The 13,402-nt window shown below is 36.0% G+C and overlaps 1 protein-coding gene and 1 non-coding gene across 6 annotated transcripts in view; one reads left to right on the top strand and one right to left on the bottom strand.

Moving 5' to 3' along the window:
* Positions 1–13,402, top strand: part of PRDM5 (PR/SET domain 5) — a 216,247-nt gene that overhangs the window by 105,925 nt on the left and 96,920 nt on the right. For all 5 annotated transcript variants that reach the window (XM_060105497.1, XM_060105496.1, XM_060105500.1 and 2 more), the window contains 4 exons: positions 83–204; positions 4,076–4,155; positions 8,922–9,006; positions 10,252–10,409. In XM_060105497.1, coding sequence (XP_059961480.1) covers positions 83–204; positions 4,076–4,155; positions 8,922–9,006; positions 10,252–10,409 — 445 coding nt within the window. The remainder of the gene's footprint in view (positions 1–82; positions 205–4,075; positions 4,156–8,921; positions 9,007–10,251; positions 10,410–13,402) is intronic.
* Positions 5,880–5,986, bottom strand: LOC132501481 (U6 spliceosomal RNA). Its single transcript, XR_009534245.1, has one exon. It is a non-coding gene; the product is annotated as a U6 spliceosomal RNA (small nuclear RNA).

Genomic DNA, 13,402 nt, shown 5'->3' with positions numbered 1-13,402 from the left:
TTACAAAAGCCAGCCTGGATGTTAGAAGTTTGTAGGTGTCTTCATTTCTTCTCCCTGTTTCCCATTCCTGGTTTTCTTGTAGTTTTGAGCAGCACCAGGAGACTTGCCGGGGAGATGCCAGGTTTGTGTGTAAGGCTGACAGCTGTGGAAAGAGACTGAAGAGCAAGGATGCCCTGAGAAGACACCAGGAAAACATCCACGCCGGTGAGAACTCATCAGAGGGTTGTTTTTAAAGGGGCTTCCTCTCCCCAGGCCACAGCGATCTGTTTTTAATTCTCACTCTTGAGGAGAGAGCTTGCTTTTCCATTGTATTTCACACAGATGTAGAGCTCTGGAAATGGAATTTTTTTCTTTCGCTGAGTGCTATTTCTTTTTGATTTCAGCAATATTCGTCATTTCTCCTATCTCTGAATTAATCATAACTGGAAACCTAATTTAGAATCTAGTTGTGCTTGGTAGCCAGATGCATTAAGAATTAATGTTTTAAATAATAATATTTTAGCATGTGAAATTTCTCTTTTACTAGATATATTTTAAAACGGTTAAGCGATGCCCTTCTGCCTTAATATTTTTACAGTAAAATTCCATTTTTAAAAATCCTTATATTTCTTCTATATTGGAGAAAATTACTGGCTACATTTTGACATGCTAATTGAATATATTTGGATTTATAAAGTAGCTACTATTTGAATTCCTTCTAATGGCTAGCTAAACAGTAAGACAAATAGAAAATTTGTCGCTTAGATTTCATCTGCTTAGCACATGGTAAATGTATTTTGACTTTAGGGATTGAATCTGTTGCACTAAATCGAACAGATGACTATTGTCAGAGTTAATGTTTTATTTCTTCAGTGTCTTTTCCTTAAAGGAAGCTGAGGTTCATGGCACTCCTCTTATCCTTCTGTACTTACATATTCCTCATGTGTTTGCTTTTGCTGTTGGCTTCTGGGTGGAAATGTCTTTCTGCATATGAGGAAAGTGTTATTTCTTTTCTCCTATCCTGTTTTTTCTCACATTCAGGAGAAAAGAATAACCGGTACTCAGTTTCTGTTTCCTATATTTGTTCATTGTCCAAAAAGTGTCTCTTTTAATGCTAGTTACAACTTCGCACCACCAGTTTGGGCTGCACACTCAGTACAAGCCATATTTGAAAGCTCAAGGTAGCAGAAGGTATGGGCTTATGAAATGTGGCTTCAGAATGGTGCACATCACTTGGACTTCACAGTGTTCTGATTTCTTTCTTTCCTTTTGAAGGATATAGAGAAGATGACATTTTTCTGAACTCTTTATACTTGGGCCTTTCCTATCTTTGCAAAAGGCAATCACAACTTTTTGATAGACCTGTCTCTTCCTAGTTTTTGTTTTTTTAAAGCTGTTATGTTTAAAATGCTGTTCTTAATTTTCTCCATCTTGTCTGCAATGTATTATAACAAATCTTTCATGTCATTTTTAAAGTTAACTTTGCTAACTAAGTAAAAAACCAGATGCACACTGAAACTCTGGAAACTTGCATTCTTGTTATTGGGCATGTGGTCTTCAGACTGTGCTAGAAGCATAATTTCTTTGAGGCTTCTTGTAGTTGGTCTTGGATATTAAAGTATTACTGATTCTGAAAACTTATGGTGATTTTGTAGGAAATAATTTATAAAAGGAAGTTTTTTATTTTTCTGTGTTATAGATCACATAAAATATGAAACTTACTGTATTTCAGCCAGAGATCACCATGCATACTTTTTGCTGGAATTGATACTCAACCAGTCATTCATAGCCCCTCTCTTGCTTCTTCCCTCATGTCTGTGAGCTACACAGACATTTGGGGAAAGAATATTCCATATTCAGAATAGCGAAAAAAGCAGTGTTCATACACGTGGTCGTAGAAGACTCTACTGTAGAAAGACAAAGGTATTCAAGGAAAGAGAAGATCTTGCAGCTTTTACCACTGACAATGACAAATGTTCCTTGTTAGATGATATGAATTGAAGATGCTGAGAAGAGAGAAGCTGAATTTTTAAATATGGATCACATTTTTCCATAGAAACTGTAGCATATGGTGGGTAGGTTCTCAGACTGGCTCCTAGAAGCACACTTAACCCACATAGTGCTGAAACGCGCAGTACTTAAGTGACTACGTATTCAGTACAGTTGTATTAATTTTCAGTGCATCTCCTACCTTTGTAAGTAATGTGTCCCTGACTGTTTTTGAAAGCTGAATCAGAAAGTCAAATGTCAGACTTAATCTGAATATAGTAAAACTAAAATGGTATAAAGTCTAGCTGTGGCTTTGTAGATGCTCTTGTCCTTGAACCTGGGGAAGCTTGTAGGGTGACCTTCCAGTTACTCAAGAGGAAACAGTGAAGGGTCTAACTTCCTTAATTCACCTTAACCATCTTTCTCTTTTGATTTCGATTCTGTGGATGCTGACATAGAGATTTTGTATTTATGGAAAATAACATTTATCTACATTCTCAGGCAAACAGTCATAAACTTTTCCCATGTTTCTTCTCTGAGGAACTAGGATTCCAGTCCTAGGATGAAGAATGGAAGCTATAGGAGGAGAGAAGAGATTGAAGAGTAGGGATGGGGGTTTGGTGTATTGCCTGTGATTCTAGCTGGAGGAGCCATGGCAGGAGTATTGGGATAAGGTGAAACAGGTGGTTGTGGAAATGTTGCTTCTCTTTCTCTTTTCTCCCTCAAGCCTGACCTACCTTCTGGGAAAGAATAAGGTTTAGTCTCAGAGAGCAGCTGATTGGAGGGATAAGCTAGGGAAATAGAGGATTGTGGATTAAAGGAGGGAAATACCAGCTGGTGCAAGCTGGAAAAGAGGGAATATTCTTTCTCAGTGGCCCCTCATATATAATAGATATGGATAGAGAATTGATGACCAAATGCATGCTGTCAAATGCATGCTGTCAGATATTCATTTTGCTTGGGAGAATTTTCTCGTTTAATAGCCATATTACTTGTCAATCACCAAGAACATTTTTTTGGCTATACTATTTGGCATGCTAAAAATAGTGCATTATATGAAATCCGTATCTTGAATGATAAGACAAAAATTAATATTTTCCTTTTTCTGAAAGTGTTCCTCTCTCGTAAACACAGTCTTTTAATAAAGTCATTTTGTAATCGTGTTTTCTACTGATTTTAGATTTCTTTCAAGAAAATAGAGAAGTAAGGTAGTGGATGAGATTGAGGTTTTGGCAGGAATAGCCATGGATTAGTCATTTTGGGGGCCAGGCAGTGGATACATGGTGGTTCATTTTATTATTTGTTTACTTTTTGAGTATTTGCAATCAATCAATTAAAAATTGAAAAACCATTCTGTGGTTATTTATGGTAGTGCAGATGATATTGTTGTTATATCATATTTGAAAATCTTGTTTTATTGAGTCTTGTTTTTATAACCACTGTGAAATTTTAAATTTGAAATGGTCTACTATAATTATAATCACTCTTTAAGAAGACAGAATTGAGCATTGTTTTGATTTGTAAAATAATATGAATGCCAATATGTTTTATTGTTCTTGATTTTACCTTATTCTGGTTTTTAACATTAATATGATAAATCATATGCTCTCAGATCTTGCAGGCTGATCAAGTCTAGTGCTGAAAAGAATAATCTGTGAATTCCATTTTTAAAAATCCAGCTGATTAAATCAAATATTATGTTAAAATTTAAAGCAAGTAGAAAAATCAACTTATGAGTTAATAAATACAGTTTTTCTTTTATGTACACATTTGATTAATTTTAATTTTTCATGGAAGTGTGCTTTTCTCTTTTAATACTAAATTAGTACATGGAAAGGTGAAAGGCCCATTTTATATATGTAGAAAGTGGTATACCAAGCTGAATATTCCTCAGATTTTGAAAGCGTTTAAAATGTAGCCTCTTCTTTATCTGAGTTTAATGGATATATCTACAACACTGAAAATTTTGGAGTTGTAAGTTAAGAAGATGAAATACCTGTTTAGAAATTATAAATCACCTACAAACACTGTATCTAATACTCCTCTTAATATTCTAATATAAATCATGGTGGTATTTTATTTTATTTTGTTTGTTGTTTTTGTTTAGGGGATCCTAAGAAAAAACTCATATGTTCAGTGTGCAATAAAAAGTGTTCTTCAGCATCAAGCCTGCAGGAACATAGGAAGGTCAGTAAGATAAAGACTAATGCTCATCATAGTGTAAGATCTTTTAGTCATTTATAGCGTTGGCCATGAAAATTTTTAGCTGATTTTTATATTGTAAAGACAGAGTTTTGTCATTAATTTAACTACTAACATATTCTAAAATGCAAGACTGGGGGCTTCCCTGGTGGTGCAGTGGTTGAGAGTCCGCCTGCCGATGCAGCAGGGAACACGGGTTCGTGCCCCAGTCCGGGAAGATCCCACATGCCGCGGAGCAGCTGGGCCCGTGAGCCATGGCCGCTGAGCCTGCGCATCCGGAGCCTGTGCTCCGCAACAGGAGAGGCCACAACAGTGAGAGGCCCGCGTACCGCAAAAAAAAAAAAAAAAAAAAAAAAAAAAAAATGCAAGACTGATATGCAGAAGAGTGAACTCTCGCAAAAGAATATTTTGAGTTGTTTATTATTGTTCAGAATTAGTAGAAATATTTCTCCAACACAATATTGTGTCTGACTGATACCTCATACTGGTTTCAAGCTTTCTCAGTAGCTGTTTGCTCAGGAAATACTATATATTTGAGGAAACCATATATTTTTGTGTATTTATAATATGCTCTGCAGTGACATTTAGCTTAAATTGATGCATATTATAGTTAAGTGTGGCAAAGCGAAGACAAAGAGCTGTATTATTTTGAAGAGCTAAAAATAATGTAGAAGAATGTCAGAGTGTGGTTAGCAGAAACGATTATGCAGTTGACCCTTGAACAACAGAGGTTTGAACTGTGCGGGTCCACTTATAGCAGATTTTTCCAGTAAATACATACTCCAGTACTACACGATCAGGGGTTGGTTGACGATGCAGATGCAGAGGGCCCACTGTAAAGTTACACAATTTTTCCACTGCAGGGAGAGATTGGGGGGTGGGAGTGGGGTGCAGTGGGTCCAACCCCCAAACCCCCTTGTTGCTCAAGGGCCAACTGTGTTAGGAGAAAATAAATTTAATACATTTTGCAATAAGCGTTAAATTTACTAAGTTGCTATTTTAATATGAAAGTTATCCTGAAAAGTAAATGACAGTTATTAACCCTAACAACATGAGCACTAGTTAATAGAATTTACAACGGAATAGAATTAAATTAAAATTTAGATTTTGTTCATAGTATGGCAGAGTCCAAAAATATATTTTATGTTATATTACAATAACAAAGATATAAATGATTATTTCCTGAGTTCATATATTATTTTTTCAGAATATCTAGGAGCATATAATATTGTCTTTTAGTCATTTAATACTAAAGAAGAGAGGAGATGGTACTAGTGAAAGTAAAATTTTACTTTTATTATGGTTTGTAAGTTGAATTTTGTCTCTTTGTGTGTCTCTGTATTCCAAAATAACTTGACAGGCCTTAAAATTCATATGATATTCAATGCTGTAGCTCCAAGCATGTGCTGTGGATTTAACCTGTAACATATAAGACAGTTGAATTGTTAAGATGTCTGAGGTTATATCCTACATGTTGAGTGATTATGATCCTTAGGGAGAAATAATGCAACAGCACTGGATAGGAGTGAAGACAGTGGATGTCACCTTCTTCTGTCCCTAACCCCCCATGTAACGTTGGGCCTGTGTTCTCTCATTTATGAAGTGTGACTTTGAACTGATCATTGTCTTTTAATTACTTCTCTTAAGTGCCATGAAACTACTTTTTTTTTTCTTTTCAGTTTCCATGTGGTTATTTTATCAGATTGTTTAAAAATATGGAGTACTTCAAGAATTTGCATGTAATTCTTGTTCAAGGACCATGCTAATCTTCTCTGTATCATTCCAAATTTAGTGCAAGTGTTGCTGAAGCAAGCACTGAAGCTACTTTTTAAGGGAAGTTTTGCACAAAACTCCAGTCCAGATGCTGCTGCTTTTACATCTCTCTTCCTCCCTTCTCATCACCCTTAAGGTTTCTGAAGCAGAACCTAGTCTGAGACAAAAAGATTAAATCCAGTTGAATAAACATTTAAAAAAATCCTCATACTTTTATAATTCTTTGATTTCCTTCCCTGATCTTAAGAAGTTGAAATTTAAGATATCTTACCAAATTTCAGATTTTCCCAAATAGACTATTTCAACAAAGTTGGTAGTGGGGCATATTTCTGAAAAGTGTTCTCTTTTCCATTTATTTTCTTCATAACATAAGAACTTTTCCCCCAGGGAATATCTTGGTAGATTTAAATCCTACCTGGTGGTGGTGGAATACAGCCATTCTGTTTCTGTAAATGTTAATAACTTAGTAGCTCAGTGCAGCTCTTCATTACAGCATTAATCCTCTGACTTAGCCTTTCTGAATCCACAGGCAGCTTTTACTGACTCCATTTTTGACTATTCTTATAGATGGATATGTCTAATGTCTAATAGAGTTTGGTTGTAGTATTTCACCTTGCCAGTAGATGGTGCTGTATGAATAGGTCAAATTTATATTATAGTCTAGAACAGTGTCTTACATTACTATGTACTGCCCTATATTACAATAAGATATATTATTATCCTTCCTGAAAATTACTTAATTTGGGACTTCAAATGATAAGTTATTACCATCCATGTCAATTTAATAAGCTGGACGTTTTACAAAAGGTGCTTTACTTAGCATTAGGCATTAATTAGTGTCATTTTCACTTTAAGTCTGATGGTTTTATTAAACTTTTTAGGAGTTCTGAGAATAGCTTTGGATTGAATTTTCCACTATAAATAAGATAGTCTATACAAAAATGCTTTCATGTATAGTAAATATTCTATTTTATAATTTTGATAATATCAATTTAATTCACCCTTTAAAAATGTTTCATGGGGCTTCCCTGGTGGCGCAGTGGTTGAGAGTCCGCCTGCCGATGCAGGGGACAGGGGTTCGTGCCCTGGTCCGGGAAGATCCCACATGCCGCGGAGTGGCTAGGCCCGTGAGCCATGGCCGGTGAGCCTGCACGTCCGGAGCCTGTGCTCCGCAACAGGAGAGGCCACAACAGTGAGAGGCCCGCGTACTGCAAAAAAAAAAAAAAAAAAAAAAAAAAAAAATGTTTCCTGTTTCAGAAGCCATGAGAGTTAAGTGAACAAATATGAGTATATTTTGCAGTAATTTATTTAACAGCTGCCATTTTTATATGGGTAAATAATTTAAAATTTGTATATACTGATTAAAATTTAACATTAAAAATGAAAATAAATGTTTTCATTTATGTATGTCTCAGAAGGCACATCATCATTTTTTAGAGTAGCTTATTATAAAAGATATATGTTACAGAGTTTAAGAATATAAATCTGTTCTTATTATCTTTAAATAAACATTACACCTCATATAATTGCTGTGAGGGTCTTTGATGATTGAAGATGTTGCCTTTAAAATTTCTTAGGCTGAAAGTTTTCCTGCTGTACTATGTGGTACTTGCCTTCCGAGTACTTGTGCGGATCTCACACTGTTTTCTGAGGAACCATAGAACTCTCTGGACCCTATATATCCCCTGATCAAGATTAGAAGCCACTGCATGTAAGCAGGGGAATAAGTCAGATTCTAGTGGAATGATATCTTTCTGCTCTGTCTTCTTTGTTTACCTTTTCTCTGTTACTCCCAGCTGAGTTTACTGACTCGGGAAGAATCAGACCTGACAGAAGCAGAAGGCAGGTTGGCAGCCTCAGACCTGTCATGTGGCTGGACATAGGCTTAAGGCACAGACTGCAGACCAGGGATCTGTGAGCCTTGCCCCAGCTTCCGTTTCCCTTCCTGGTGCCGTCTTTTCACCATTCCTGCCTTGAGTTCTTCTGTGGTCACTTAGATCAGGGGAGCCGTTTACCAGTCCTCCACTCTACTCATTGCTGTACCAGTTCAGGGTCTTCTGCCTTGACTTTCAGTCTGTAGTGGCCTTAGATATCCTGCAAGGATAACCACAGTATCTTGGCTTCCTGCAGAAGGACCTTTGCTTGTCTGGGGTTTAGTTTTGTGAGCACTACCTTTAATGAGGTTGAAACAAAAACAGGACCTCACCAAAACAATTTTTGAATCTTCAGCAAAACAGTATGATGCTCTTATTCATCGGTATGATCAACATTTCTAATATCAGGCTTCTTGCAACACATTCCTCTTAGAACTTTGTACATTGTTACTGATAATAAACTAAGCTTCTGCTTTTCACACCGCCTATTCAATTTCTCTGATTTAGTGTCTGGGAGGGAAAGAACTAAATTTAATATTAAACTGTAATATTTATTTAGCCAGTTGTTTGCTAAAGTTATGCTCCTCCCCCTTATTATAATTTTTAAATAAAACTAATAAAGGTTTTTATTGTGGTCCTCCCAGCCTGTGAGAATTTTGCGTTGAGCTAAATGCTTTTCAGAATCATATATCTCCTTGTCTTTAACATTAATTAATGTGTTGTTCTGTACTACATATATTTAAGTTTAAAGTAGTGTTGACTACTGTAAAGGGAATATTTTTACTGGCAAGTTACATATTTCCAAGTCTAAATTTGTGCATAACAGAGACTTAATATATACTAGGTATAATTTTTTACAGAGAGTATAAATTTATTATGCACTTTAAAAATAGGTCAGCTGTTTTTTAATGATATGTTTCTACTAGGTAACATGTTCATTGCATTTTCAATTTATGTAGGATAGTGTGAACAAATTAGGGCTGAATTATAATATATAGTTTGGATATTGCAGTAGCAACTGTCCACATGTTTATACTTTTACTTGAGCTCTATACAGTTTTTGGCTTTGATAGTTGACTTAACTGACAATTTAACCTTTTGCAGATTCATGAGATATTTGATTGTCAAGAATGTATGAAGAAATTCATTTCAGCTAATCAGCTAAAACGTCATATGATCACCCACTCAGGTAAAATACATATTTTTCCATTTGTATTGAAATCACTACAAAAGATTCACCTCGTCATTTTCAGGAGCTCTGAGAGTGGTAATCTGGAGACCTGGTTATTAGTTCCAGCTTGGCCATTGACCGGCCATGTGATTTTGAACAAGTTACTTAGCTTCTCTAGACCTCAGTTTGTTTCTGAAGCATATGTGGTTGGACTAAATGAAATTGAAGATCTTCAAACTCACCATTTAATTTGTTACCTACTCCTCCTTGAGCCTCAGTTTCTATATTCTTCATCTGTGAAAAGATATCCTACCTTTCAAAATTGCTGTTAAGTTTAAACGAAGTCATCTATGTACCATGCTAGCAGAGTGTCTGATATTTAGGAGCGATTCAACAATTATAGTTCCGACATTTCTAGTTATTTTCACATTCTGACTAAGGCATTAATAAATGTTAGTGAGAAATTTATAAATACATTTTGAGAATATAAGTTTTTAAAGCCATAGTTTCATTTTAAGCAAGTTTTAGTAATAGGTCTGTTACACATACTTAGAAAAATTCAGCTCTGAAAATAACTTTGCTTTATGAAGTCTCTTTTCTAGAGTTTAGAATGTCTGTACTTTGAGACCATTTAAGTCAGAATGTTTTTGAATAGCTACTTTATTTGGAGACAGATATAGATATTTTGGCAAATGAAAATGGAAGATCAAAAATGGTGGATCGAAAATAGAAGATCTGGTGGCCTTCAGATATGCTTTGTTTGAAAAAGTTGTCAACATTACATGAATATTGTATAAATGTGGATTTTACCCAACAACCTAAGTGTGTAGTTTCTGCTGAGAATTGGAAGCCCGGCCTGTGTGGGGTCTGTTGGCCCAGCAGGAGGCAGGTCTGTCCTTTACCTTCATCACTGTCAGGCCACTCACCCTTTGCATTCGGAGTTGTGACCCTGACTTGAACTCATACCAATCAGCAGATTTTTCATCTGGAGGTAGGATTTCTTCCTTGAATTTAAACTTCATCTTTATATCTAAGCTACTTTATACATTTAGTTTGCAAATAGGTCACTAAAAGAACAAACTGATGTTTCTTTTGTGGATAGGCTCACATATCTAACAGATGGATTGGGTAATAGATTGTTTCAGTTGTTTGGATCATGTTTTAGTTGACTTATCCATAAGAAGTAATACAAGGTAAGGCTGTTTTCCTTTTTATCCTTTACCTTTATATAGATATGAGATTGTCTCCACTCATTTTTCACAGAAAAACGACCCTATAATTGTGAGATTTGTAATAAATCTTTCAAGAGGCTCGATCAAGTGGGTGCTCACAAAGTAATACACAGTGAAGATAAACCTTACAAATGCAAGCTTTGTGGAAAGGGATTTGCCCACAGAAATGTTTACAAGAATCACAAGAAGGTAAAAGTTTATTAATATTGTTATAAATATATGTATTTTTGCTGATTTCCTGATATAATTACCAATTGTTTACCTCCAAAGAAGTTTTTGGATATCCGAGTCATGCTGTACATATGAAATAATTGGAGAAGATCTTGCTTCTGTTTTCTAACCACTCACTCGGGCCATAACCCCTGTGGCCTTATTTCCTATCTGTATTCTTTACTGACACTATTCTCCTCACAAGCAGAGTGTCATCCAGTGTTTTCCAGTGTTGCAGTAACTGCAAAGTCTTCTCTTCCTTCTTTCTATAAAGTTTGACACTCTTGCTCATGTTACCTTTTGGAAATCCTCTTCATCTATGGCACCATTTTAGTGACTCTGCTAGGTCTTCTGCCAGTTTCTCTGAATGCTGCTTTGTTCTCTGAACCCTCCCCCAGGGGGTTATCCTGGCTGCTTTGACTGTAGTAGGCCTCTTCTGTGTTCTCAATGTCAGCTATATCCATGAATTCTGGTACAAACTCTGTACTGATGATTTCCAAGTGATTTATTTTGTTAATCCCAGCTCTCAGACACACATTTGCCACTGCTTGTTTGATACATAACTGGGCACTTTTTGACCTAATGAATTTAGCACGCTCCAGATAACTTCACTTTTGGAAGTTTCTGTTAATTTCTGTTAAGGACAAAAGCATCTAATTATCCCTGTCTCTTTCTTTAATATTAGCCCCTTTTTAGAATTAGAAGCTAATTCTTCAAGATTATACCCTCTACGTTGCCTTATCACCGTCACAATCATCCATTGCTTTACCATTTCCACATCCTGATCATGGCTCATCTTTATCACTTTAATACCCATCTCATTCAGCTTCTTGTTACTTATCACTTCCCACTTATTCAGCTGACTAGATAAATCATCCCAAAGCACAACTCTATCACTCTTGTACTCTAATATTATAAGTAGATTTCCAGCACCTATTAATATATGATGCTTTACCCTGTCACTCGGAGTTCTCTACACCATGACCTCAGCTTCCTTTTCCAGCTTTGTATCCTCCTATTTTCTGCAAGAGACATATCAAAAACAACTCAGCGTGACCTCTCTAACTTCTCCCCTCCCTCCTTTCTAGCAGGACTCTCTTCAAGTTACAGTCTCTTAGTTTCGTCTATTGATTTTTGTTTGCATTTCCTACACTTTACTCAAGTTCTTGTATCAGAAAGTTAGTTTTATCTAATCTACTTTGTGTAGGTAATAAATAATGTTTGAATTGAATTCAGAAAATGTGTGCAAAGATATTCATTGTCTTAGAAGTGTATGTTTAAATTTGTGATGTGATAAATATTTGCTTATTGATTTTGGTATATTGTAGGATGCTATTAAACAACATATATATAAGGTATTTTCAAATAACTTGTTACCTTTTTATTTGCAATATTCCATTGGAATTATAGTTATTTCAGTATTTATTGGGACTTTACAAACACATCATTTTATCTCTTTAAATCATTTAAGAAGTTATGATATCAGTTTCAGCTTCAGTCTAAAAAGAAAAGAAAAGGCAGATTTACGAAAGAATAAACAGGATTGATTGATGGTGTACCAAATCATCTCTGCCTAATTTCTTGCTGATCGCCCTTATGTTTAACTCAAGCATTATATGTTCAGAGGCAGGACCACATTCATTACTGCTGCATTGGAATTACATGCCTATAAAAAATTATCTGGCTAGTTTCCTGCTAAGTCTCTGGAACCCTCTTGCTACTTTCTTTGATGAAACTGATCTACCCACATTTATGAGTTTTTCACAGTTTGACTTATGTTATATGCCATATGGGAATTTGACACAGGATCTTTGCACCATCTCTCATACCTTTAATCATAAATCATATGAAAGTAATAATGATGCCTTGGGAAGGATAGAAACAACGATGCCTGTAATTTCCAAAGTGGAAAGCACATTCAATCCTTCTGCTGTGGACAGTTGTGCTTCTCACTGTGTTATGATCCTAGTGTGTATTTGGTATGGTTACATGAAAATGTTTAAAATATTTTCCAAGAGTTATGGTGAAAAAAGCAAATCAACTTTTTCTTCCTTCATTATTCATTAGTGGCCAGTTCCAAACCTAAAAAGTAAGCATATGCAAGGAAAGCAGAAAAAAAACACTAAAAGTTAGACCCATCTTCATCATGTTGCATGACCAAAGGCTGTTATTTTAAATAAATTATTCTTTGGGGTTTTTGATTATGTAACTTGTGCATTTCTATTATAGTTATTTGGTTTATTTTGGGGTCAATTCTTTTAACATTTAAATTTGAAAAGGAAATACTTTTGTTGTGATTGGCAATAGGGCATGAAATATATATATATATTTTTTTGCGATACGTGGGCCTCTCACTGTTCTGGCCTCTCCGTTGCGGAGCACAGGCTCTGGACGCGCAGGCTCAGTGGCTGTGGCTCACGGGCCCAGCCGCTCCGCGGCATGTGGGATCTTCCTGGACCGGGGCACGAACCCATGTCCCTTGCATCGGCAGGCGGACTCTCAACCACTGCGCCACCAGGGAAGCCCCTAGGGTGTGAAATTTTGAAGGAGTGATTTCTGTTTCTTAAACGTAATTACTTGTTTCGTCATCTTGCCAGTTACACAAGCTCAATAGGTCAAAATTAGTTTTTCTTTTCCCTAATCCTTTCTGACAGTCATTTAACCTGATTCATAGTTGTATTTTTTAGGATCTAGTTAAATAAAGATTGCTTATCTGGATCCACCTATATTCTGTGATCCTTTAAATCACAATTGGACAGACATTTCAGAACCGCAGGAAACAGAAATTAGTTAATTAGTTTTCACCCTCCATTTTGTTCCCTGTCAGATTTAAAGCGAAGCCAAACTGAGATGTGTATAGTGCTCTTCTCCTCCTGTGATGGGTGTGGTGTCTAGATGGACTGAGCCATCTTGGATCCTGGAGCGGGCACTACTTGCTTGATGATGGGAATGAGTACAGAGAGGTTTTGTCC

Source organism: Mesoplodon densirostris, chromosome 1, assembly GCF_025265405.1.
Source record: "Mesoplodon densirostris isolate mMesDen1 chromosome 1, mMesDen1 primary haplotype, whole genome shotgun sequence".
NCBI classification, from domain to species: Eukaryota; Metazoa; Chordata; class Mammalia; order Artiodactyla; family Ziphiidae; genus Mesoplodon; species Mesoplodon densirostris.
The sequence above is the reverse complement of the archived record's forward strand: the minus strand, read 5'-3'. Positions and strand labels throughout refer to the sequence as shown.